Raw genomic sequence first — 27,993 nt, 5'->3', positions numbered from 1 at the left:
TATGTAACTTAACAATATAGGAATTTGTCTAGTGTGTACAACTTGATTATTTGGGCAGTTTAACATATTCTTTGATTCCTGTAATACAGAAGACCTGTTTTATAAATCTTTACCATAACTAACAACATTTTGGCAAACTTAAGTTAAACCTCCTTTTATTTCTTCTATATGTTCTAAGATGGAAATGACGAATAGTAAACAAGACAAAAGAACATGGATTGTTTTCAAACAGGATAATTTGATTAGGAAAAATAGAGAATGATTAAAAAAAAAAAAAACACCGACCAAAAGTACCTAAATTAACTCACTATTTACTTTTCAACTGGCAATAGCTAAAAATTTTGTTTTTATAGATATATTAAAACACTTTTTAAAACTTCAATTTGAGGGGGTACATGAATGGCTCAGTCAGTTAAGCTTCCCACTTTGGCTCAGGGCTCAGGTCATTATCTCATAGTTCGAGTTCTAGCCCCACATTTGGGCTCTGTGCTGACAGCTCCGAGCCTGGAGCCTGCTTCAGATTCTGTCTCCCTCTCTCTCTGCCCCTCCCCCGCTCATGCTCCCCCCTCTCTCTCTCTCTCTCTCTCTCAAAAATAAATAAACATTTAAAAAGTTTTTTAAAAATTTCAATTTGTGATATGCAATAATTTGCAATTTCTATTTTCCAAGGTAAAAAAAAAAAGTCATTTGTAACCTATTGAAACCAGATGGAAGTAAGTAGATCTGAATTCATAATACCTTAATATTAAACTATTTTTTACTAGCTCTTGCAGAAGTCACTGAAATGAATTAATATTTTAAGAACATTCTATATCTGTGATAATATTATTTATTAAATGCCTAAAATGAGCAGATGCTTTATATACATTATCTCATCTTTGCCCCCCCCCCAAAAACTGCACAAAAATTACCAGTTCCATTTTAATTTTTTTTAAGTGTTTATTTAACCATGGGATCATGACCTGAGCCAAAGTTGGCAGCTTAACAGACTGAGCCACCCAGGTGCCCCTCTAGTTCCATTTTGAAGGTGAGGAAGCTGATACTCAAAGAAGTCAGACAATTTAATCCAGATGACAAACTGGAAAATGGCAGAAAGGGTACGACTACAGTCCCAGATTTTTCCCATTTTCTCATGCACCTCCTATTAATAGTGGGTATCAATTTTTAACACTGTTAAGAATGATCTTCACAAAATCAGAGACAGAAAGTGCAAAGATGGTGGCCAGGGGCTGGGAGCAGGAGGGAATGAGGAGTTACCGTTAAATGGGTAAAGAGTTTCCATTTGGGATGATGCAAAAGCTCAGAAGATAGACAGTGGTGATGGTTGCACAATAATGTAAATGTACTTAATGTCACTGAACTGTGTATTTCAAAATGGTTAAAGTGGTGAATTTGTTATGTATATTTTACCACCATAAAAAATACAGCATTCAACATCATATCCATTTTGTTGATTTCCTACAAATCTATACTTTTAATACAGAGTTCAGAAGACTTTAAAATCATGGACATTTCATGGGACACCTGGGTGGCTCAGTCGGTTAAGCTGCCCACTTTGGCTTAGGCCATGATCTGGAAGCTCATGAGTTCGAGCCCTGTGTGGGGCTCCATGCTGACAGCTCAGAGCCTGGAGCCTGCTTCAGATTCTGTGTCTCCCTCTCTCTCTGCCCCTCCTCCACTTGTGCTCTGTCTCTCCTTGTCTCTCAGAAATAAATAAAACCTAAAAAAAAAAAAATCATGGATGTTTCAGTTAAATAATTGTCATGATGGGATATATAAAAATAATTTGAAGTGCAGGTTGAAATAATGATAAACATTTTTAAATGCAAATATTGTTATCACTGCAATTGATATTTTTATACTACTATTAGAATCTCATTAGGTTCTTTCACAAGTTTTGTGTTTTTTTGTTGTTTTTTGTTTTTTTTTTAATGTTTATTTATTTCTGAGAGTGAGAGAAACAGAGTGTGAATGGGGGAGGGGCAGAGAGCGAGGGAGACAGAATCCTTAGCAGGCTCCAGGCTCTGAGCTTGTCAGCACAGTCTTGTGGGGCTCAAACTCACAAGAGGTGAGATCATGACCTGGGCCAAAATTGGACACTTAACCGACCGAGCCATCCAGGCGCCCCTCACAAGGTTTGTTTTTAAAATATAAAATATAAACTAGGAAAAAAAACCTGAAAAACATTAGTCCATTTACTGCTGTAGCCCAATATCACTGTGTTCATATTAATTAGTTATTAAGCCCTTTATCATCTTTCTAAATAGTTCCTAGTCTGTTTTTCTATTATTTAATCAAATTATCTCCTTCTCTACTCTTTCAATATTCTAAATTGGCATTACTACTGATTATTCTTATGAAGAAAGTTTCCATTACAGCTTAAAAAAAAAAGATGTTAAAAAATAAAAATCAAGCCTAAATCATTTCATTCAGAGCTTATTTTTAATGAGTATAGCTTGCAATGTTTTCATCTTTGTATTTAAGAAGTTCAAGCTCTAAGTCTTTTATGACTATTAGATTTTATGCATTTATATTTATAAATGAATGAATGCAGATCATGAATTATTGCAAGATCTCATATGTGGTACATGCCTAATTATTAATGAGGGCTAAGTCATAAAAGGCAACCACTGTCACTCATGGGGGGGAGAAAATGTGTCCTAAAGCATGGAAAGAGCACTGGATGATTGATGGCTACAGCAGAAGAGACAGGCTAGCCAAGCTAAAGAAACAAGCAGAACAGTGTGCAGCATCAAATCATGGCTGCTTCCCAGTTGCTTGGTGCAAACACTGTAATCTGGTCTTAACAAGAAAATTAAAAGCAAAGCACCATTAATCATACAGCAAACAAAAACATTTGGTTAAACTAATGAACACCACTTAAAAGAGAACAGCAACAATCTACATTTTTCTTGAAAATTCTCAAGTCAAAAATACTTAACTTTAGAAAAGAAAATAATTCAATTTATTAACTAAATTAATTTCTTAATATAAAATAAATACGTATTTAATGACCTTAATGATGCAAAACTTCGATATAATACAGAATGAAATAAAGTGGGACATCAGAATTACTTTTAATTTCACTAATAACAACACTAGTATATGAAAGACAGTGACAGAGCATGGTTCTTGAGGATAAGTCCCTGGGTTCAAATGCAAGCTCCAAATTGACTTGCCAGTTGGATGACCGAAATATTTTTTATTTGATTTTTGAGGAATTTTAAGGAAAAATTCTGTTCCATTAGAAAAATCTTTTCTTTACTATTACATATTTTACCCAATCACCTACAACTAGAATTGTCAGTTTTAACAAATAAAAATATAGGATACCCAGTTAAATTTGAATTTCGGATAAATAAGGAATAATTTTTGAATAGAACACACTTATACTGAAAACTTACGTGTTGTTTATCTGAAACACAAATTTAACTGGGTGTCCTATACTTTGTCTGACAACCCTACTAGAGTACTTCTACTTATCCTCTACTTTCAATTTTTCATTCTTCTACTTAGTAAGCACACTATAACAATAGTATCATAAATCATGCTTTGTGCTATATGGCATGTAATTATACAATCAGCTGGCAGGCTATGTAAAGAACTGAAATGAATTCAATAGGATTACTAACTTTTGAAAGAAAGTGGTAACCATTTATAGTATTGTTTCAGGACAGTTAAAGTCTGTTTCCATCTACTCTTGATATGTTTCTTAAGAGAGCATAACAGTTTTTACTCAAATAGCAATGATTGCAACATTCAATTATGGATTATGTACATAATTATAAAATTAATCACAGCAATCAATGTTCTGCCCATACAAGTGCATTTCACACCACGATGTGGATACTTTTACAAAGGCTCCCCTGACATTGCAAAGCTTTAAAAGTTTTAAAAGACTTATTCTAACCTTCCAAATCACCATTACTAAATGTTTTACAAAAATCCGTACTCAAGTGATAATAATCTAGTGTTAAGAATTTTTATATCCCATGCTAGATAAACAATTTTACCTAATCATATACATGGAGTTAGAAAAAAAATAAAACTTTGAATCCAATTTAAAAATTCAAAGGTATAAAATAAAATGTTTTGTTTTGTTTTGTTTTACTGTCAGTTTTCTGACAGTAATTTTGATCATCAAAGGTAATTTTGATCATCAAAACATGTCAATAGTATAAGAAAATCCTTTATGTAGCATTTATATTATTCCAAAGGTATTTGACAATAGTCATCAGATAAACCAACCAATCTCTTGCAAAAGGTGCCATTAAATCACCAAAATATTGATATTTTCAAAAGATCTATTTAAACTAATGAAAATGGATCTTTCAACCCAAAGTATAATAATACTACAGAAAAACAGTGGTGAAAAACTTGTCTTTGTCTCTAAATCATGACCTTAAATGATTCAACCTCAAGTTATTAATAACGTTTGTCATGCTAGACACAAAATGTTAGCTAAATTACATTTCATTTCCTCCCTTATACACCAACACATTTGGTAATCTGTGAGAGTAACAGAAACATAGACTTTTGACCACATAAAGATAAATATCAGTAAACTAAGACAGAAAACAGTTACATTCCTTGTGAGTCATCATATTCCATTGACTAAAAATCACAATTTAAGGAAATTCTGTAGCCAACTAAACACTTAACAACAGTGCCATAACCATTTGGGGACACTGGAAAACAATGTAAGTCTTGAAGAGTGAATACCTGGCAACTTTGCTAAACTAGATCATAATCTCAGGAAACAATAAATTTAAAATCCAGCAGAGTCCTTTTTATATGCTACACTAAATTATTTTTCAAAATAACCCCTAAAAAATAATTTTCAAAAGTTTAATGGATTAAACAATTTCTTAATCTCTATCATCGTATCCATTCCAATTAGTAGCCAGCACCTAGATTATTTTATTATATCCTCTTGTCAACTCTGAGCTTTTCTCCCTTCCCTTTAACACTCCTAAAAACATTTTTTCCAGTTGTTCCCCTTTCAGAGAAGGCACATTAAGAATAATTAGAATAGCTAATGTATACTGAGCAGCTATGGGCAGGGCACTATGCTATCTAACACAGTGTCATCTCATAGAAGAGAATGTGAGAGGTAGGATGTGGTAGGAGATAGAGCTGGAAAGATTAACAAGATCCACAATATACCTGGCCTCCTGAACCATGTAAAGAGATTTGTATTTTATTCCTACGGCAGTGGGAAGTCATCAAAAAGTTTTAAGCAGGAATATGATACAATTAGATTTGCCTTTTAGAAATGAGACTCTAGCTACTATTATGGTGAATGGATTAGGAAAAACAAGATGGTTGGGACAAAAACCTAGCTAAGAAGACACTATGGTGATAGAAGCCAAGCATGGAGGTAGCTAAAACTTAGAGTAGATAGCAGGTTCAGGAGGTAAAACCAATAGAATGTGAGAACAAACTGGGTATTAAAGGGAAGGGGAGAAGGAGACAAAGATGATGTCCAGATTGCTACAAGGGCAACTGGGGAGATGCGCAACACAGAAAAGAGCAAATCTAGGAATGTGGAAATATCCAGCAAACATATATACAGGCCTAGATTCATTTATTCATTTATTGAGCATTTTTAAGTCCCTATCTTAGAGCTCAGATCTATACATATTTTCTATATGAGATTATAGTTTTAATAAATTGGGTAAAAGTATGTCTCCATCATCTTCAAATTTCTATTTCAAAGCATATTCTTGTTACAAATAGCAGAAGCATCAATGAACAGTTGAATGAATCAATCATTAAAAATAACTCTGCCAAATGTATTATAGCATAAAAAAAATTGATGAGCATTGCCAAAAAAGCCAGTTAGTAGAGTCAAATTTCAGTGGCCTTGGCACCCCGGCAGTGATATTAAGTATATGTTTAAAGATACAATAATATAAAACATTGAATAATGAGACACTAGAGCCACATTCCTCCCCACCCTGACATATAAGGTATTATATATCAAATTAATTTTCAATATTTGAATGAGACAAAATTTGTCACAACTAAGAAATTCCATTACATATAATTGCTGAAAAAGTTAATTTTATTTTTATTTTAGTTATAATTCACAAAATGAGGTATAGGTAGCAGGACTCTGATGCCACACATGCATGGCCCATGTTCACACATCTTAACTTAAATGACTGTGGGCAAAGCATCTTATAACAGAAGGATAATCTGACTGAATGAATGTCATACATGGCTTGATTAAGAGATGGTGGCAGCCCATAGGATTGTTTCTTTTGACCCTGGCACACTGCTGTTGTGAGGTTGGGTGAAAAGCCATTCAGAAAGAAATACTGACCAAGCTTCTGGGAAAGCATATAAACTGTGTTATAAAAATTTTTATAGAATTCTAGACTTCTCATTATTATCCAATGGTCAGTATTTTTATTAGAGGAGCTGCTAGTTAAGTGTCTTGTCAAGTCCTTTCTTTTTTAGGCACAGCCTAAAATATATCTTAAACATATCTACATAGACATGTTGTATTCCTTACCTCCAGGCCTTATAGCAAACTTGAAGGACAGGCATCATAATTTCCATTTTACCAGGGAAGAAACTGAAGCTTAGAAAAAGTTTTAAAACTTGCTCATGATCACACAATCTTTAAGTAGCAAAGCTGAGGTTCCAAGATCCCAGATCAAATTCTCAAGTCTGTGTCCCCTTCTCTTTCCAAGCTGACTCCCAAAGATTTAAGTTCCTATTAAGTGAAGTGAACCTAGCAATAGTAGACTACATTAACTCAGGTGAAGACTTCTTTGAGGATAAAAAGAGAAAAGAATAAGTGATCTTGATTCAGTCTGGGAAGAGAAATCAAGACTGTGCCTAACACTTAGTAGGAGCTATAAAGGACACGAGAAAAATCTAAAATGTGGTCTCTCTTGTCAGAATTGGTGAGATGAAACTACTAAGAATAAACAAAGGATGCTGTTATTTCCCAGTCGTTTATAGGATAGGTTCTAATTTATTTCTTTTTGCCAAAATCAAAGTAATAGCTGATCGGCTTAAATAATACTGCCTGTATGTTCTACTAAAAGAGCTTACAGCCTTTAAACTTTCAGGAACACTGGCCCCTCAAGTAAGTTTACTGGTAGGTGTGCTAGAATTGGGCCCAAGGTCATTCAGCAGCGATACATTATCTTTAGTTCTTATTACAACTTTTCAGATTAAATCCATTGGTTGGCACAAGAATTCTAGCCAAAATTCCAAATATTCAGGATGCCTTAATAATGGAAGATGTGGATACCAGCAAATCTGGGTATTTATCTAAAAGAAATGAAATACTAACTCAAAAAGACACGTGCACCCTATGTTCATTGAAGCATTATTTACATTAGCTAAGACATGGAAACAACCTAAGCATCCATTAATGAATGAATGGGTAAAGAAAATGTGATACACACACACACACACACACACACACACACACACACACACACAATGGAATATTATTCTGTCATAAAAAAGAAGGAAGCTATGCCATTTTAGACAACATGGATGGAGACCCCAAGGGCATTATGGGAAATGAAATGAGTCAGATAGAGAAAGACAAATATCTCACTTATATGTGCATTCTTAAAAAAGGTCAAAGTCATAAATACAGAAAACAGATTGGTAGTTGCCAGAGGTAGGGTAGTGGGGGTGGAGGGCATGAAACGGGTAAAGGTGGTCAACAGGTACAAACTTCCAGTTATAAAATAAGTGAGTCCTAGTAATGTACTGTCCAGCATGGTGACTATAGTTAATAATCTGTATTATATATTTGAAACTTGCTAAGAGAGTACATCGTAAAAGTTCTCATCACAAGAAAAAAAAATTGTTAACTATGTGTGGTGATGGATGTTAGCTAAACTTATTGCGGTGATCATTTTACAATATACAAATATTAAATCATTGTGTTGTACATGTGAAACTAATATATCATATGTCAATTATATGTCAATAAAACAAAAACATACCTAATAATAATAATAATAATAATAATAATAATAATAATAAAGGAAGCTGTGGTTTAAATCTAATAAATATAAGAAGGCAGAAAATGTTACATATCTTCTAACTACTGACTTGCACCTCACCCATAAGAAACCTGGCAAGTGGCCACACCTAAGACAGAAGACAAGGAGGAAGCTCCTTGGGTTCTCAGCAGCCTTGCTTGAAAAAGCCTGCAGAAAAAAAACAAACAGCATTGCCCCTTAACCATACTATTACTCACAATAAATTGAGTAATAGCTGCCAATGTTATGGTTCACTTCTCTCCTTAATTTTAAGGATTTATTTAAAGACTGGTCATTATTTATTTAAAGTCCCCATCTTTACAAAGCATTATAGTCTCTCTCCTTTTGTGGTGCCTTCCAAGGACCACAAACCAAACAGTTTGAAAGAGTTCTTGCTTTTAAGGAATTCACAGTCTAACACAGAAAACAGAAGAGAAAACCAGAGTCTGAGTCAGACATGACTTTTTTAATACTTTCAAGTTTTCATTCACATTTTGTATATATTCACAAACTTTCCCAAGATGAGCCTCATTCCAGGAGAAAAAAAAGGACTCTGAAGTAATTAGCAGAGGTCTTTTGTTCAATAAAAAGCAGATTTAGTTGAATTGTAAGGTGAAACCGGTTCAGCTAAATTCATGAGGAAGCTATTTCTAATACCTACCTTTGCCAAATCTCAGGTATTCCTTGGGCTGAGTTAGTGCCAAGATGGGGTTATAAGGGACTTCTTCTAAAATTTAAATCAACTCGGTGTGCCTGGGTGGCTCAGTCAGTTAAGCGTCCAACTTTGGCTCAGGTCATGATCTCACAGTGCATGAGCTGGAGCCCAACATCGGGCTCTATGCTGACAGCTCAGAGCTGGAGCCTACTTCAGATTCTGTGTCTCCCTCTCTCTCTGCTCCTCACCCTGCTTGTGCTCTGTCTCTCAAAAATGAATAAACGTTAAAAACAAATTTAATAAAAATAAAAAATAAATCAAATTTAAATCAACTTGGAGCAAAAAAAAAAAAGGAGCTCCATTATATACTTACTGTTCATTAAAATGAGATTTTAGGGGCGCCTGGGTGGCGCAGTCGGTTAAGCGTCCGACTTCAGCCAGGTCACAATCTCGCGGTCCGTGAGTTCGAGCCCCGCGTCAGGCTCTGGGCTGATGGCTCGGAGCCTGGAGCCTGCTTCCGATTCTGTGTCTCCCTCTCTCTCTGCCCCTCCCCCATTCATGCTCTGTCTCTCTCTGTCCCAAAAATAAATAAAAAACGTTGAAAAAAAATTTTTTTAAATGAGATTTTAGACAAGAGAATGATCAAAACTGAGCACACAGCAGTGTATCGAATGCAATAGGTACTTAAAAAATCATTTGCTGAACTAAATGGAGCTACACTAAACTCACATGTAGCTCATTCTTTTCCTCTAGAATTTGAGGAAGTTTTAGTCATCCACACAAACTTAATCCTCTGCTGCAAAAAGTCAGAAAAATATCTAAAACTCCAAACACATGAGCAGAGACATTGAAGACCATCCCAACCCCAATTTGATTATACACAGTAGCTAGAAGAAAAGTTTTGCCCCTAAGTCAAAAATACCACTCTATTCAAAGACCTCCATGATCAAAATCTTTGGAATTATTTTTACTTATTGATTCCTTTATATCTCTGAAAAGTCCTAACAATTCCTACTTCAACACTAGTCTCAGATTTTCTTTTCCATTTCTAAATAATAACTAACATTTATTGACTATCTACCATGTGCCAACTACTTTGCTAAGCAATTTATGAATTCTCTCACTTAATCCTCCCAAACACCCCATGAGGTAGGATCTGCTACAATGGTGAAGCTGAGGGCTAAAGAAATTAGGTAACCTGCCTGACACCACATAGCTAAAAAAACACAGAATCAGGACTCCAATCCTGATTGTCTAATTCTAGGACATACCCTTGAATGGCACTGTTACATTACCTCCTGAACCTAGCACCTCATTGTAGAAGCTCCCAGCCATTCACTTAATCCATAATTCATCTCCATTGTTTCACATGGCTATTAAGGAAATGTTTCTTAACTTTTTTTTTACCAGTTACTTCCCCATTAAAAAAAAAAAAAGTACAAGGGCAATACATAGCATATTAAATTTAATGCAGCTGCCAACAAGCTTGTGTTCAGTCAACCCACCAGATCCTTTCAAAATCAGGAACATAGCCTCTAGAATACAAAGACAACTTGAGGGGTGCCTGGGTAGCTCAGTCAGTTGAGCTTCCAGCTCTTGGTTTCGGCTCAGGTCATGGTCTCGCAATTTGTGAGTTTGAGTCCCACATCGGGCTCCACGCTGACCGAACACAGCCTGCTTGGAATTCTCTCTCTGTGTGTCTCTCTGCCCCTCCTTCACTCTCTCTTTCTCTCTCTCTCTCTTTCTTTCAAAATAAATAAATAAACTTTTTAAAATGTTGAAGGATTAAAAAAAATTAAAAACAAAAAACAAACAAAAACAAAGACAACTTGCTGACCTGCTATCACGGAAATATATGGTTTTGGGTTTTTTTCCTCAGAAGGAAAATTCCCCTCGTGGTTACATTCATAGAAATATAGCATCCAGAAAAAGGGACGTAGAAGTCTAATATAGTTAACCACAGTGAAACTAGCACAGCAACCAGTGTTGTGGTCTAAGAACAATGCTTTAAACAAAATACTTGTGCAGAAGAACATGCCACTTACTTGCTGGGTGAATCTGGGTGATTTAACCTTCCTGTGCCTCAATTTCCTCATCAATGAAATGGGATAGACAGTCCCTAATTCATAACTCTAGTGAGACTTATGTGAGTTAATACATGTAAAATGCTTGGAACAGTAAGACTGTAAGCACTCAATAAGTGTCAGGAATTATTATTATGGTGGGAGTGTGGGAGGAAACAGCCACCTAAGTCCTTTCAAATATGTCAAAAGTTGTCACATGAGTAATTAAACTTACTCTTTCTAGTTCCTGAGATAAACTGACTAAGAAATGCATCGGAGAAAAGATTTATCTGGGCTCAACATACGAATATTTTCAAACGACAAAAGCAGCCTGAAAATGCAATTGGCTCCCTTGTGGAGAGGGAGCTCCCTGCTGACTAGAGGCCAAGATCTATGCATGTACAGGGGCTCTAGCTCTAGTGTGATTAACTGTACATGATGACCTCCCAAGGCTCACTGAAGATACTCCATTAGATTCTTTCCCACAGTGTGTGGCACACAGTAGTTTTTCAAGATATACTATATTGTTCTTGTTTGGCGTTTCTCTATGATTCACATATCATATGTGTTTGCAAGTCAAGATAAAAAGTTGAGACTTTGTGAGACATAATTTTGAAGTTAGATATTTCATACATCTAATGAACACATAGCTCATGTGTTCTCATTAGTTGCCCTAACCAAATCAAACAATGTGAATCCAAAAACATATTAGAGTAATGTTGAACTCCCTTATATCCCAAATATATATATATTTTTTTCTTTTTGGTTGCTAATATTCCATTATATGTATAAAATTATATATTTTATATATAATTAATATAATTATACATTATAGATTATATTATATATTATAATATTATATGTAATATTATATATTTTATATGTATATATTGTAATGTTTTATTTATATATTTTATATATAATGGAAAATTATATGTTTTATATATATATATATAATGGAATATTAGTCAGCAACCAAAAAGAATGAAATCTTGTCATTTGCAACAACATAGATGGAACTAGAGCATATTATGCTAAGTGAAAGAAGTCAGAGAAAGATAAATATCTTATGATTTCACTCATATGTGGAATTAAATAAACAAAACAGATGAACATAGGGGAAGGGAAGGAAAAATAAGATAAAAACAGTGAGAGAGGCAAACCATAAGAGATTCTTAAATACATAGAACAAACTGAGGGTGGCTGGAGGGGAGGTGGGTGGGGGGATGGACTAAATGGGTGATGGGCATTAAGGAGGGCACTTCTGGGATAAGCACTAGGTGTTATATGTAAGTGATGAATCACTAAATTCTCTGAAACTCCTGAAACCATTACAACATTATATGTTAACTAACCGGTATTTAAATAATAGTAATAATAATAATAATGGATCAATGGGATATGAGTAGAAGTGATATGTGCAACTTACAGGTCACTTCCTTTAAACAAGCTACTTGCCCTCCACTTGTGTTTTCCTCCTTCCTATAGGCTAGAAGGAGGGTGTGGTGGTGGTGGGTCAGTCTAATCAAAGGTACAAGAAAACAAACATGCTAGGGGATGGCTCCAAAAGAAGACAAAAGAACCTGGATCTCTGAATTTCTTTATGGAGCAGAGCCAGTTACCTAACCTGCCTACTGGTGGGATGTTCCTTATTAGAGAAAAAAAAACTTCCACCTTCTTAAAGCCACTATATGTTTGCATCTCTTTGTTAGAGCAATTTAGCTTCCTAGCAATGAAAAAGTATTTATAAATATGGAAAGTAAACTCCCTAATTTCAAAGGCTCAGATTTTTGTGTACAAATATTCTCAGCAAAATTCTACCTTTAATAAAGCTTAGAGTGAAATTTTAAATTCTAGTATAGAACAAACCAAACATCTAAAGCAAGCAATACTTTCGAGGGCTGGGTACCACCACCAATGGTACAGTCTGAAAGCTGGAGACAGAATAGTTTAGGAAGGAAAAGACCCAAATTATAGAAGAAGAAAAACACTTGAAAAAAACTACAAAGACAATCCCTTGAGGGTCATAGCACCAAGATCCTTATAGGAATAAGACAAATAATCTATCTTAGTCATCTAGTCGATCTTTAAAATGTTCAAACCAGAGGCATCTGGGTGTCTCAGTCGGTTAAGCATCTGACTCTTGATCTAGACTCAGGTCATGATCTTGCGGTTCGTGGGCCCCAGCCCCTTGTCAGGCTCTGTGCTGACAGTGCAGAGCCTGCTTAAGATGCTCTCTCTCTTTCTCTCTCTGCCCTTCCCCTGTTCTCTCTCTCTCTCATTATCTCTCTCTCTCTCTCTCTCTCTCTCTCTCAAAAATAAACATTAAAAAAAAGAAAGAGCAAATGCTTTAAAATAAAATATTCAAATAATTTTCAACTGTAAAAACCGAAAATCAAAATCGAAACCATGAATAAGAGTTCAGAAAGATTTAAGGCATAATCAGATAAACACAAAGTTAAGCTTTTATGTCCATAAGAAACCTCAGAGCAAAGTTTTGTACTTTGTAACAAAAAACAAATTTTTAAAAGATAGTAAGGTATTAGTCATAGTTGTTAAAGGATCTAAGTCACATTTTGGTTTCCTCCAGACTTTTCTTGAAGGAGTTCAGAACAACAAAAATATCCTGTGCAGTGTTTTCATTTTACATAAATAAATATTTAATATCCACATCCAGGAATTTTTAAAATTATAATGTCAGCTTTTTTTTATCTTGTTTAATGCCACTAAACCTACTACATAAAGATTTTATGTCCTCAGTTGATCCCAAAGTCACTGACGAGTACTGTCTTTCTCTTCTGGCTTTTAACAGGCTTTATACAATAGAAAGCATTCCATAAGCCAGTCTTATTATCTATGAAACCAGACAGCAATTGGTTCTCTATGGTGTTAGTTTGCATGGAAATTACACTTTAATATATGCAGCACTCAGGAGACTTTGGACTTTATTCTTATTTTCACACCTTACATTGCCACACGGCTGGACTTACACTGACAATACATACACAGTAAGAAATGACCCAAGGCCCAGGTCAGTATGTATTTTGTATACGTGTTACAAACAGTGTCTACAATATGATTCTTCTAGTGAATCTTATTCACTAAAGTTGAAAAAGGTAAAATAAATAGTTGATTTTACAAACTAGCCACCAGGACTCATCAAAACACCTCTTTAGGAAAAAATTAAAACAAAGTCTCATTCTCTAACAAAACTACCCACATCTTCACCACAGAAGATCTTCCTCTGTCTACAACATCATCTCTTTTGTCCCAATTATGATTTGATAAATTTTATAGTTTTAACAATGAGGGTAGAGGTGGATAGCTGCCCAAATATAGAGATAAGTGGAATCTATTTTCCTAGGGAGTCTCAGGTATATTCTACTCAGAATCAAATCAAACACACAAGAATGTTGTGACAACCTGAAAATCATCCTTCAATTGTTGTGAAGGATATATTAAGAATAAATCCAGAAACCTGAATCCTCTTCTTTTTAAATCTTGTAAGATCATAGGAAGCAGTTCTCCACCAATTTGCTTTATAATTTGAGGAAGTCTGTAACCTAAGTCTCAAAGAGGTAAATAACCAAATCTGCAAAGAGGTAAATTCAACTATTATGAAGTAAACTCTAAGGATTCTTTCAGTTCAATTTGCTATGAAAACTCTTTTAAATTAAGCATAAAAAAGTAGACCATGTAAAACTGCAGATGCACTTAGAAAGGAAACATTCTTAAAATCCATAAATTAAGTGTTTTTCTATAAAACCCAACGAACTATGCATATTTATTAACAAATTATCTTTTTGTTTAAAGAATCTAATAAAATTAATCTGGAGTTGGATAAAATCATCACTATAGTCATTACCTTGTTCTGAAACTAGGATGGGATAGAATCTTCACTCCCAAATATGTTTATGTCCTATTCCCCAGAACCTGTGAATATATTCCAGGTGAATATATATCCATGGCAATGGGGAATTAAGCCTACACATGGAATTAAGGTTGCTCATCAACCAACGTCAAAATAGGAAGATTATCCTGGATTGTCTGGGTTAGCCTAATGTAATACCAAGGATCCTCTAATGTAAAAGAAGGAGACATGAGAGTTAGAAGGGGACAAGGTAGAAAATCAAAGACTCCACGGGCCGCCATTGGTTTTGAAAATGGAAGGATCTATGATCCAAAAATTAAAAAAAAAACAGGGCAGATTCTAGATGCTAAAGGGAGCAAGAAAACAGATTTTTCCCCAGAACTTCCAAAAAGGAACACAGCCCTGATAATACCTTGATTTTAGCCAAGGGAGGCAAATTTCAGACTTCAGACCTCTAGAACCATAAGATAATAAATCTGAGTTGCTTGAAGCCACTAAGCTTGTGGTAATTTGTTTCAGCACCAATATACTCAGGGCTTCTAAAATGTAGGTTTTAAAGAGTAAGAAACCCAAACCCCCAATCTAGGAGGTGTGCCAAAACAATCACCTTTGATCTATTGCTGTTTCTTAGATCCCTCTGACTCCAACGTAAGTGAAAGAATGTGTGTGCACCTAGCTCAATAAATGGTGGTTGCTTTTATTGCAGAACGATGTGAGGTTGAACTACCTTTAACTTTGTTTTCTGCCTGGCCCCATTCCAATCAGATCAGTATGTTCTTATATCACTGGCTTTGGGAATTTGGAGTATTGGAGTTGCAGGTTTGGAGGATAAAAGAAAATAGGGAAGAAAAATTCTCCCCTCCCTCCACTTTAATAGCTGTGAGACCTAAAACAAGTTTCCACACCTCTCAGAGCCTCAACTTCCTCATCTCTAAGGTTGAAATGATAATGAGAGCTTGCCAAGCTATCATAAGAATTAAAGAGGGGCGCCTGGGTGGCTCAGTCGGTTAAGCGTCTGACTTCGGCTCAGGTCATGATCTCACAGTTCATGAGTTCAAGCCCTGCATCGGGCTCTGTGCTGACAGCTCAGAGCCTGGAGCCTGCTTCACATTCTGTGTCTCCCTCTCTCTCTGCCCCTTCCCTGCTCATGCTCTGTCTCTCTCTGTCTCAAAAATAAATAAACATTAAAAAAAAAAACATAGGATTTTGACTATATTAGTACCTGTAATTGTTCTACACGACGAAATCTTGAAAAATCCCCCATTCTCTATCCATGGTATCACAAACAGTTCTCTATAATGGTGCCCTGGATAAATGGAAGAGATGGTGGACAGCCATACTTAGTAAATGAAAGGGCAAAGTTAGAGAATGATCTCTAAGCTCGCCAATCCTATAATAATGTAATTGACAATTAAACAGTGTCAAATTGTTAGAATATGAACATGTGAGTTTCATTTTCCCCTCAACTGCTTCCTCCCAACTATACCATCTTGGATCCCCCTTTGTCCCTAGGTACTCTGGTTACTACTAATAGCTCACTCAGATTCCATAATGTTTCAATCTCTCCCAATTATTAGAAGGGTTCTTTCAAGTTCTTAAAAACTCAGTCCTGTTCATTTTACAACTTCAACCTCACGTTCAATTCAAAATCCTCTTCTCTGCCTCATTGCCCACATGGCAAGCTAGAATGGTGGCTATAGTGGTTGGAGCCGGGTGGGGGGTGGGTCTACTCTACCCACTTCTCCCTTTCTCTTCCTCTTGACACTTCCCTACTAGAGCTTGGCTGGAGGAAGGATAGGAGAGGCCAAGGTCTCCCCATAGATAGTCCCAGAGGGATGTTGCAGGCCCTACTGGGTTGGCTTTCTCTGCTCCTCAGGTTAACACTAAACTGACCCTTGGCTCTCTCTGTGGGGAGGCATACAAATGCAGACTCTCTGGAGTTGCTGCTTCTCCACAGTCTCCTTTCCCCCATATTCATCATCAGAGGTCTGACTTGGACACTGACCTCTACCTCTCACCTCACCCAGTCCCTGCCCCAGCATTTTGTTAGTTCCTCTACCCCAGACGGCTTCTTTGGGTAGGGCACCAGCAAGAGGCCTGGCCATTTTCCATCGTGTCCCCTTTCTCCACACCTGGGACAGCATTAGGGGATCTGATGGTATAACTCAGTACCTTCCAGAGGGGAGATGAGCATCAGTCCCAACCTATAGGGAGACTTGGTAGAGAGGGGGACTGTTAGATGCCACCACCATTACACATTCTCTTGAGTCCTTTCTTTCTCAGCCTCAGAAAAAGGTCATGAGCTCTTCTTCCCAACAATGAGGAAAGTGGAAGGAACAGGCTTTCCAGGAACCATAACATCCCTCCAAGGCTACCTCCTCCCTCTCAGGCCTCTTCTTATTTAGCCTGGGGAAGAGGGGTGAGCAAGGGTAGTAGTGAAAACCACACTATAAGACCAAGCCTGGTGCCTGAACACAGCAGTTCATGGTCTCCTGAAGCTAGACCTTTGTTGGAATTTTAGTTTAAGCTGTGATGGTTAATTCCAGTGCTCCCCAGCTTCTTCCATCTTGTTACACTAATTTCTATATTAACTTGTTTGTCAGAACCATTTCTCTGTAGGTGAAACTGTCATGCTGAGGATGCAACAATGAAGAATTTTCTTGAACTTTCCTGGGGCTAGGGCTAGAAAAGTAGACAAAACTCATCTTTAATGCCAAACGTTCTGCCCAACAACCCAGACCAATCCTTCCTAGATCCTTCTCAGGAATCTCTCAGCTCAAAGGGCTTTGTGCCCAGATATTACTGGTAGGTGTTTAAGGTGTGAGGTGTTAGTTAAAAGCTCTCCAGAAAAATTTTAAAAGCATTCAAAATCAAAAAAAAAAATCTGAATTTCCAAATATACAAGTTCTGGCAGAATGCTCCAGGTAAAAAGACACTTGCTAAGCTATTTACCCTGTCCATTTATAAATATGGTCCCATCTGACTCCATTCCCCTCTAACACACCTTGATCCTTCTCTTTCTCTTCTCTCTCAAACCCCAGAAATCTCAATGTCTGGTCAAACTTAACTGCTAACACTTCTGAGTATGACTTCTCACAGTCCATGCAGCTACTTCTGTGACAAACATGTCTTTGTATAAAGACCATCACTCCTGATGTCTAGAACACAGACAGCTATAGGATCAAAAGGTCACCTGCTACTGAGGCTTCTGACTTCCAGTGTGTCTAGCACAAGTGTGTGTGCACATATACACACAATGTACACACCGCTGCATTTATCACAAAACTAGCTTGATCCCATATTATCTGAACATGAGGAAGTATTAGGAAAAATAATTATTTTAAGTTTCAGATGTTTGGGGAAAGCTTTCTTTTTTCCTTCAAACAAAAAAAAATCCACTTTAAGAGAATGGGACCAAACAGCTCATAGTGCAAATGCTGCAACAGGAAAAGAGAGTGAAAGAGGAAGAAAAAGCCAAGGTCCAATGTCTTTTCAATGATTTAACATAACCGCAGATAGATAATAAAAACTAACATATGAGCGTTTCAACAAAAGAGCTGACTGTGCCTTTAATACCTAGCCAGTCTCCAAATGATGAGGACAAACCTCTGGGTATCATCTGGCCACCGTACTATATCTCTGAACAGTGGAATAGACTAATTACCTTTAACACAATAAAGCAGTCATAAGCACAGTAATTTCTTGAAATAATTATGTATTTGAATTTCCCACATGTTAACTCCAGAATTCCTATCCCCCCTCAAAAAAAAAAAAAAATGAAATGACTAGACAGACTTTAAGTTTAATGAAATTCCACAAATATTTGCCAGGTCCCTCCTATGGGTGAGGAACTACACTACCTCAAATGTAATTGGAAGGAAATCTCAATCATACAACATCGTAGCCACTACCACTTAACAAAATTTCAACTTCCTTGGGTTAGAAAGTCAAGTACTCCTTATTGATTTATTGATGCTGGAAGACAAACTATCAAACTATAAAATAAATCATATCAAGTTGCAAGTGATTAAGTAACAGTCCATCCTTAGTCTGTATAATTTATACCAAAGTTGGATCATAAATTCTTGTCTCACAGTAAAATATGCTAATTCTGTTCATAGAGTAAAAATATGCTAATAGGAGCCCACTCCTCTAAAGGTAAAGTGGAATGCAATACTAACGTGAAGTTATAGGTATTTTACATAAAAAGTTATGAAACTTCAAAAATGTATTTTTGAAAATGTATTCAATCTTTAACAATTTCCCAAAATTGTTTTCAGAATCACTTTTTATAGATTTGTCAGCTAAACTAGTTTCTAAGGTAAGCATAAAATGTCTGCCATTTCATCCAGTGGCTAAGGTTTAAATCAATATGATTTAAGAGGATGTATAACATAAAGATTAAAGCAACCTGTAGAGCTAGACTATTTGAGTCCATTTCCTGGCTCTGCCATTTACTAGCTATGTGACCTTGGGCAAGTCACTTACCTCTCCGTCTATAAAAATGGAAGTAATAATAATAAATGCTTACTTAATGGTTATTGTAAGGGTTGACTGAATTAACACACATGAAGTGCTTGGAACAATGCTGGACTATAATACAGTATATAAGCTTTTGTTATTATTGTAAAGAAAATGTCTCAATAGGAAAATCTCTTCAAGATGTCACATCTATTCAAGATGTTTTATCTATTACATTAAATGTAAAAACAAACCTATTTAATTACTAATAACATTTCTAAATGTATAATATTTAATTATAGCATAGACTCAATCATTCCAAAATATTTCAAAATAGTTCATCAAATGCTGAAGATGTCTTTGTATCTTATATGTCAGCCTCTAGGGGGAGCACAAACTCTGTCCCTTACCGCCCCCCCCCCCACCACCACCCCTGCCTCTGCCCTAACCCCTACCTCCTCCTCCAAAAATTAGTCGCAATAATTAAGAAACTGCAAGTCCAAGGACAATAACGAGCTATGTTTTATGGAAGTGAAATTTTTCAAAGGAGAAAAAAATCAGCGTGCACATAGCATGGTGTCCTGTCTCTCTCTGTCCTGAACCCAACAAGTGTTGACTTGAAGAAGAACAGAACACTGCCATTTGCACTTGCTCTTCCAACACAGGTGCCCTTTTCCAAGCCAGACCCTAACCCAGCCTGGGTCAAGGAAGCCTTAGGACATTCTGCTTCTGCTGCCACCTTACTCTTTGGCCCTGGGAGTTGTGCTCCTGAGCCTCCCATTCTCATCATTGGCTGTCAGATCTAGGATGGGGGGTGTGGGCTTTGAGCACACAGGCTATTTGGCCTGCTTTGGTCTGAAATCACTTGTGTCTTAGGGAAAAGCCCTTACAACATGATCAGTTCCAACCTTCTAGAGTTCTGCTTTGAAATCTTAGTCCTAGCTAATAGTAATGTTTCTTTTGCCTCTTTTTGCCTTCCTTGTGCATTTATCTCCCGCAATACTTCAGAAGGTATTCTGAATACAACCTCATGATCATTTCTAACCTTCACATTGTACCACACAATAATACAAGTTCGCCAATTTGTACATACTTCCTGTGCTTAGTCTAGTACAGGCTTAGCATCTTTTAAAAGGCTCTTGAAAGAATTAAAAGGTCAGCATGAAACAATTAGCAAAGCAGAAATTATCTTTCAAAGGTGTTTTAATCTTTTGAATACAACATTGTATTGTTAAGGAAAAGCACAATATCCTTGCCTATAATCACTACACACTTTCATACACTTATAGAAATTAAGACATCTTTGTAAACTAAGCACACTTTCTAAAATAGTTTAGTTTTCATGTTGTTTTGTTTCATTTTGGATGGATTGTTCTACTTTCAAATTTAACCTGCCTTTCTTCTTCCTACAGTGTTAATGATAATATAAGTAATGATTCCTTTCTGCGCACCATATTCAAACCCACTTTTCTCAAAGTAATGCTAGTATTAGTGAGGTGAGTTAAAATGGTACAATTGAAAATGAACTAGATTATATCTCTCTTAAACACATCCATATTAGATGCTACAAACAAAAGGACAAATCCAATTTAATTTTAAATCCAAGGAACTACTCCAATATTTTCACATACTATGATTTTATTGCCATCAAGTGTTAGCTCAAATGCATAGTACATTGGTGACAACTTAAAACAAAAAACTGTTGTTATAGAAGTTGACCGTTTGGTGCTAATTTTTATTATCACCTTTAGCATACTCAATAATCACAATAAATTTTGTCTATGTACCCTTTTATAGGAACCGGGATACAGAGATAAATAAAATTCAATGAAACTACAAATAAATCCTCTTGACATTATTAAAACACTTATCAAAATATAAGATTTCATAGAACTGACAAGTTTTACTATAATAAGATTTACTAATTTATTACCTTAGATTTAGATAGAAAGTTCAATCAAATTTTTCTTTCTTCCCATCTAATAACCAATGGTTCATTTACTGGTGCTAAGATGGGAGACAAAAAATTGCTCCTCCCTTGTACTGTTGTTAAGTCATTTTAAGTTTGACAATTGTTTTATTCTTTTTTAATGTTTATTTATTTAATTTTGAGAGAGAGAGAGCAAGGGAGGGGAAGAGAGAGAGGCAGACAGATAATCCCAAGCAGGCCCCCCATGCTGTCAGCGCAGAGCCTGACGTGGGGCTTGAACTCACCAACCGGTGAGATCATAACCCAAGCCAAAATCAAAAGTCCACTGCTCAACTGACTAAGTCACCCAGGAGCCCCAGTTGGGCAACTGTTTTAAATGTACAATCTTATATGTCTCAGGTTGGACATCGCTCCTGAAAATGGGATTCTATTTCATTATTATTCAAGCTGAACAAAAGTGATGGAGGAGCAGGGCAGCCTGACCATTTGCTCTGGCATTACCTAGAAGCAATAATGGATCTTTGTTCAATCGCACTGAAGGTAAAGCTGGCTGTCTCCTAATGTCTCTTCAAGGCACCCTGCTGTGCCTCAGGTGTTATTTGGCAATATATGTTCAACTGACATTTTACAATACAAAATTTAATTATTTGTTTTCTCTACTATAAAAAGGAAAAGGCTGAGAAAAAAACTATTTAGTCTAAATTGCAATGTATATTTAACCTCTCAATGACTACATAGTTAACTAATACTTTTTGAACCTTAAAATATTTTCCAAGAAGGAAAACAAATAGTGTGAATTCACACAGCAATAGCAAACACTAATTCATAGGCACTTCTAAAACCTTTCCTCAAAATAGGACAAAGCTCTTTATCCAAATTCTATTCCTAATATTCTTAAGAGGCATTATAAGCAATCACATCAGAAAGGGACCACAGTGACAGGCAACCACTTCTAAGGTGAAATGTGTCCATGTTTCTATGGCAATTTCAGAGGAAGTAAACACTGTGACTGAAGTTGCTGGGATAATAAACCAGATCAACCTAAGAGGTTCAACACTATTAATATAGTTGAATCATACCTTAGGAGGGGCACCTCTGACTAAAGCCACCAGGGCATGCGCACAGCACCCCTTATAGTAAAGGCTGACCAGCTCCACTCTACAATCAGGTAGTTTTTCCAAAATGTACTCATAAGTTAGTTATTTGGAACTTTTAACACATACTTCTATGGGCAAAGAAAGAAATAAGTCTACAAATGCTGATTCATCCCCAAGCTCATCTACAGAAGCCTGTTTAGCTTATAGTGTGCCTAAAATTGTTATTTTTCAATCATATTTAGTTACCCTTCATAACTGTAATACAAAATGCTTTCAGAACTCTAGCTTCAGAGCCCCTACTTCATCACTCTCCTAAAATAATGCATCTTCCTATGCCCAAGATACTTGTTTCCTTTCTGTATCAGTCTAAAAGAGAATACAAGCCCTCACAACCTCACCTACATGTAGGGCACGGGAGAAGCAGCCTGGTGTAAAACAACAGATGTGTACTGGCAACATGGAGGACATCTGCCAAATTGCTATGCCTTTTAGAATACAGCACAGGCCTCACAAAATGACTAAAGACAGGAAGGTCTGCAATCCCTTTCTAGAGCCATCCATCTCTAGGTGTTCTGGGTTGGGAAGCGGGGGGAGCAGAGAAAGGGAAATTTCCCCCGCAAGCCATAGGGCCCAAGATTCAGACTCTTCTGCCACTCTCTTAATAGGTTCATGTCGTTTCGAACCTAGAAAGTATTCAGACTGTGGCCTTCCTGCCTCTGAGAGTCAGCATAAGAGCACAAGCCCTGGAGTTAACCAGACATGGGTATGAATCCTAACTCCACATCGTGAATCAGTAGTTTTCTGTGCCTCTGTTCTCTACTTTCATTTATTATTTCTGAGAAAGACATAGAGACTGTGCACAAGTGGTGGAGGGCAGAGAGAGAGGGAGACCAGACCCTAAAGAAGGCTCCAGGCTCCGAGCTGTCAACACAGAGCCCAACGTGGGGCTCGAACTCATGAACCACGAGATTATGACCTGAGCCAAAGTCAGATGCTTAACCTACTGAGCCACCCAGGCACCCTTCTTCTCTACTTTAGAGGGTTTGCTGTGAGGATCAAGTGACATAATGTATGAAAGCTCCTAGTTTATAGTACCTGACTCACAGTAGGCAATACTTCATAATAAAATAAAACTCCTTTTGCCCCACGGAAGAGAGCCATAATTTTGATATGTGTCAACAGGTACCCAAGGCACATCTTTGAGGCTACAGCTCAGAAACCCACCACACTAGCCCCAAAATGAACATGACAGAATAAGACTGGCCATGACATAAAATAATGAGACACAAAAAATACCAAAGCAATTACTTTCACGATTTCAGTTCAGGTATCAGCACGTCATTCCCATCTCCTATCTTCATCCAACACACCTACGTCCATGACATCCAAATGATGATTTCTTCTAAAGAATTTATATTTTAGTAGCATTGAAAAGAAAACATAGAACCCTTCAATATGTTACATACAATGGAAGAAAAAACAGCTATTTAGAAAACATGTATGTATTTCAGTTCCCATCATTACTATAAGGAATGAGATATGCTGCTTTCTATTTCCAAATCGTTACAGAGTTAAAGAGCTATAAACTATAATCGATAGTATTAAATATTTTAAACTTGTAAGTTTGATATCAAAAATTAGATAGAAAAATGGTCTAATATCTTAAGTAGAAATATATTCATATGCAGAATAGTACATAATTGTTTTATATAATCAAACTTGCATGTAAATAACTTCGCGTTTTAAACCCCAAGTCATCAAGAAGCAGTTAAGATGGAGTCTATCGCGATACTGGTATTCAACAATGCACTTACCAAAAACGTGAAGCATTTATCAATGTCAATGCTGTCGAAAATAATAATACAGAAAAACATGGGCAAAAAATGGATGGATTAAAGAAAACCAAGTTTAAGCCCCCTCATTAAATTTTTTAAAACTTAGGACTTGGCATATAAGGGGGAAAACACAACTATAGTAGAAAAACAGCTATAATAGACGCTACAAAGATGTGTAAAGATAATTGTTGTAGGGGCGCCTGGGTGGCGCAGTCGGTTAAGCGTCCGACTTCAGCCAGGTCACGATCTCGCGGTCCGGGAGTTCGAGCCCCGCGTCAGGCTCTGGGCTGATGGCTCAGAGCCTGGAGCCTGTTTCCGATTCTGTGTCTCCCTCTCTCTCTGCCCCTCCCCCGTTCATGCTCTGTCTCTCTCTGTCCCAAAAATAAATAAACGTTGAAAAAAAAAATTTAAAAAAAATATATAATTGTTGTTATTGTTTTCATCCGCTCAGAAGGAAACTGTTTTCTCAACTAAAATCATGTTTTCACAAATTAGAGAGGGCAAATTTACTGAAAACATTTCTTTTATTAATATACAAGACATTCTTTTATTAATATACAAGACAGTCTGTTTCCTGGTATGATAGAGGAATGCACTATTCTGATTTGTCTAATATCCAAGTTAATAGAGAATATTCTAAGTTGAGCTGAAAATAATTTAATATTTGATGATTTACAACCTTTCAGTGGCTCAGAGTTATGATCATGAATATCAATTATCACAATACTAAGGCTATTTGGAACCGCATTTAATAGTTTGATTAACATAAAATGTACTACAGCCTTTATTTTTTATGTATGTTTTAATGCTAAATAAAAAGAACGCTTGGCCAAACTCTGAAGAATGCGTTTTTCTCTCAATATAGGATATGTGCTACATATTTATTATACGATCTAGACCATTTTTAGAGACTCTCCTTTTTACTTTGCTAAAGTGAACAAAACATGGGGCAGCAGATTCAAGATGCCAACAGAAAGGTCCTTCCTTGATCTCAGAGATGGTGTGGAACAAACCCCACCACCTGCTTCTTTCCCCATTGGAAGAGAATGAAGGCCTCTGGGAACAGACCCTAAGGACCCATGCTCACCAATGATCCACCAGGTTATTCCTGAAAATTAACTGACACATCAGAATGATTTTGGACAACCCACTAGGAATCAAAAGCACTTGAAGCAAATTTGAAAATATGAGGCCTATAAACTTCAGTTAAATTTTATTATATAAATCAAGAACGTCAATAGTTCACCACAGATATCTACAGATACATATGCTTACATATGCATGGAATATTTCTGGAAGGATACTTAAGAAAGTGTTAACAGCTATGGGGGCGGACTATGTAAGTGGGAGTGTGGAGTGGCTGGGAGTCTTCCCTTCATGCTCCTTTGCAACATTTGATTTTTTTTCTCATCTGCTTATATTTTCAATAAAACCTACTTTAAAATAATACCAATTTACTTCATTTTCTAGTACCTTTAATTATAAAAAACCATTTATTAAATGCTTATTTTACTATTAAATAGGGGAAAGATCAAGTTGATATTCTGTTGCCTCCCTTTTGCCACAAAAATAAGCCTCAAAACCAAAAAGGCACAATTACTCAGCAAGCGTCCTTCTGAGAATATAAACCAGAACATAATACAATTTAGAAACTGCAAATTAGTTGCAAGCATTTATATATTCCTTACACTCTGTTACTTTTATTTTTTACAACACTATAGAGCCCACTTTTTGTGATGGTATATTTTAAACTATCTTGTGGTGTTTGTTTTCACACACAGGGAACACATGTAGTATCAATATCTTAGAATCCAAAATGTAATTGTTTCCTAGTTGTGCTGTTTTTTAAGTTTCAGAATAATATGTTTTCTGACCTGTGGGTTAAAAGAAAAAAAAAGTGATCACTTCCTTTTTATCCAAATTCACACCCGGAATGGAACACTCCTTTTCAAATCATCTAAAAGGCACAGAATAACAGAAACTACTACAAGTCATTTGCAACTACCACCCACTCTTCTTTTTATATAGAAATCTTCCTGTTGGTTTTAAACTTCCATGTGTCAGTGTTGGGGAACAGCCCAGACAATACTAGGAGCTAGGTGGATGTACCGTGGGCACAGTCTCCCCACACTGGCCAGGGGAGCTGGGGCTTGGGCATTAGGAGCTGGTTACACAGCTCAACCCTGAACAATGGTCTTGAATGTATTAGCACACCAAGTAAATTGAATAGTAAGTAGTTTCAAGTCCATCTTTCAGTCTCATCTTTGGCAATACACACACACACAGTTTCATACTGACTACTCTACCAAAATCAATTTTGATCTCACATGCACATGATTACTCACGTTCGTTTATGCTGAGGCCCTTTTCCAAAGCCTAAGGGAGAGTTCTGACTTCCAGGATACGTAACCACATGTCATGCACCCAAAAGAAGAAATCTCTAACAAGAGGCAAGCCCCGAGCGGAAGGAACACAGAAAGAGATAAAGCAGGCAAAAGGCTTACAAATTTCTTGCCAAATAGATGAAGAGAAATATTGTCTGGTGGTCGAGCGGTCAGGAAGCATTTTCCCTTCCTGCGGTGGTAACCACAAAGACCTGGGATGATGCTCGGGGTATTTATTGACTGCTTTCTGCTCGCGCTTTCTGCAGTGCAGAAACTCTGGGCTCCACCATCGCTCTCCACTTGGTCACAGGGTCCACTGAAAACTCTGCCTGTCTACCGGGAAAGTTCACGCTTCTTGGGATTTTAGGATCATTGGAATCTGGAGGGTTGTTCTTGGGGTGGGGAGGAAGCTGTTTGGTTTTTCTTTTTGTTTTTGTTTTTTCTTTCACTTGAGGGTTAACTGTGCATTTCCTTTACTGGGGGGGGGGGGGAGGTGGAGGGGGGATTAAGCTAACCTTTCTCTGGAGAGCAGTGCACAACCATCCTGTGGTTTGCATTTATATTGAATCCTCCCTTCCTCCTTCCATCAACGGTTTAGTGAAGCTTTCAGAGAAAATGAGGGAAAGCATCCATCAAAACGCAAAGACGCAGAGTGGAACTTTTCCTCTGCTGTCAGGGGGGAAAAAAAAGTCACTTCTGCTTCTCACGGCCAAGAGCTGAGTCTGGGAACCTCCGGACGAGGAAGGAAGGTTTGGTAATGAGGGAGGTGGGAGAAAACAATGCCGAGCCTGCGATGCCTCCGGACACACCGTACGTACATCCTGCCTGGATCCCCGACCCACACGCCACCCACACCCACGCTCCCCGGGCGGCGCGGCCTCGCTCACCTTGATGATGCTGCTGCGCCGGGGGGTCGCCCGCGCCGCCTCCAGGAGGCCAGCCTCGCTGTCAGTCGGGGCCCCTGCAGAGCCCGTCAGCGCGACCCCGCTGCGACGATCCCTCCACCGGCCCCCAGGGGCCACAGCCGCTCCGTCCCCGGAAGGGGCGTCCGGGCCCACTCGGGGGTCGTCTTCGCACCCGGCCGCGTCCGGCTGCGCGGGACCCTCCCTGCCCGCCGCGCCCTCGGCCATGGCCGGCGAATCGGGCTCTCGGGGGGAGACGGCACGCCCGGCAGCGGAGTCCAGCCTCTGGGCACGAGTGCGCTCCTGCACCCGGAGGCGGCCCCGCCACACTTTGTTTCACCGCCCGGGGGCGGCGGCGGCGGCGGCGGCAACTTTCTGGAGAGGAGACATCGCTTGGGTAGAGACGTCCGCGGGCTTTGGTCCAGGAGGCCGGCAGTCCGCTGGGGTAGGGCGGCGGGAATGGGGAAGGAGATGCGAGCGGGAGGAAGAAGGAGAGGCGAAAAGGAGAGGGAGGTGTCCGAAATGTGATGCGAACGCCTGCTCTGCGCCAGACAAAAGGCCCCCCGGCGGCTGGCCGGGCGGCCTCCGAGGCCGGGACGCGCGCGGCCTGAGGGGGCCGGAGCCAGACGACCGCGGCCCGGCGCACCCGCCACCTGCCCGCGGACCGCGGCGCAGCGGCCCCAGGAAGTGCGGCGGCGGCGGCGGCGGCGGCCTCCACTCCGCTCTGTTGTGACAGGGAGGGAAGACTTGTTTTGACAGCCCGTGGGGATTGGC

General features: G+C 38.0%; 1 protein-coding gene across 2 annotated transcripts in view; it reads right to left on the bottom strand.

Annotated features, from left to right (window-relative positions):
* PLCL1 (phospholipase C like 1 (inactive)) overlaps positions 1-27,597 on the bottom strand; it is a 331,201-nt gene extending 303,604 nt beyond the window's left edge. For both annotated transcript variants that reach the window (XM_045034236.1, XM_045034237.1), the window contains exon 1: positions 27,205-27,597. In XM_045034236.1, the coding sequence (XP_044890171.1) occupies positions 27,205-27,447 (243 nt within the window). In that variant the 5' untranslated portion in view covers positions 27,448-27,597. The remainder of the gene's footprint in view (positions 1-27,204) is intronic.
* Positions 27,598-27,993: the final 396 nt, after the last annotated feature.

This window comes from Felis catus, chromosome C1 (assembly GCF_018350175.1).
Source record: "Felis catus isolate Fca126 chromosome C1, F.catus_Fca126_mat1.0, whole genome shotgun sequence".
NCBI lineage: Eukaryota > Metazoa > Chordata > Mammalia > Carnivora > Felidae > Felis > Felis catus.
This window is presented reverse-complemented; position numbering and strand designations above follow the sequence as displayed.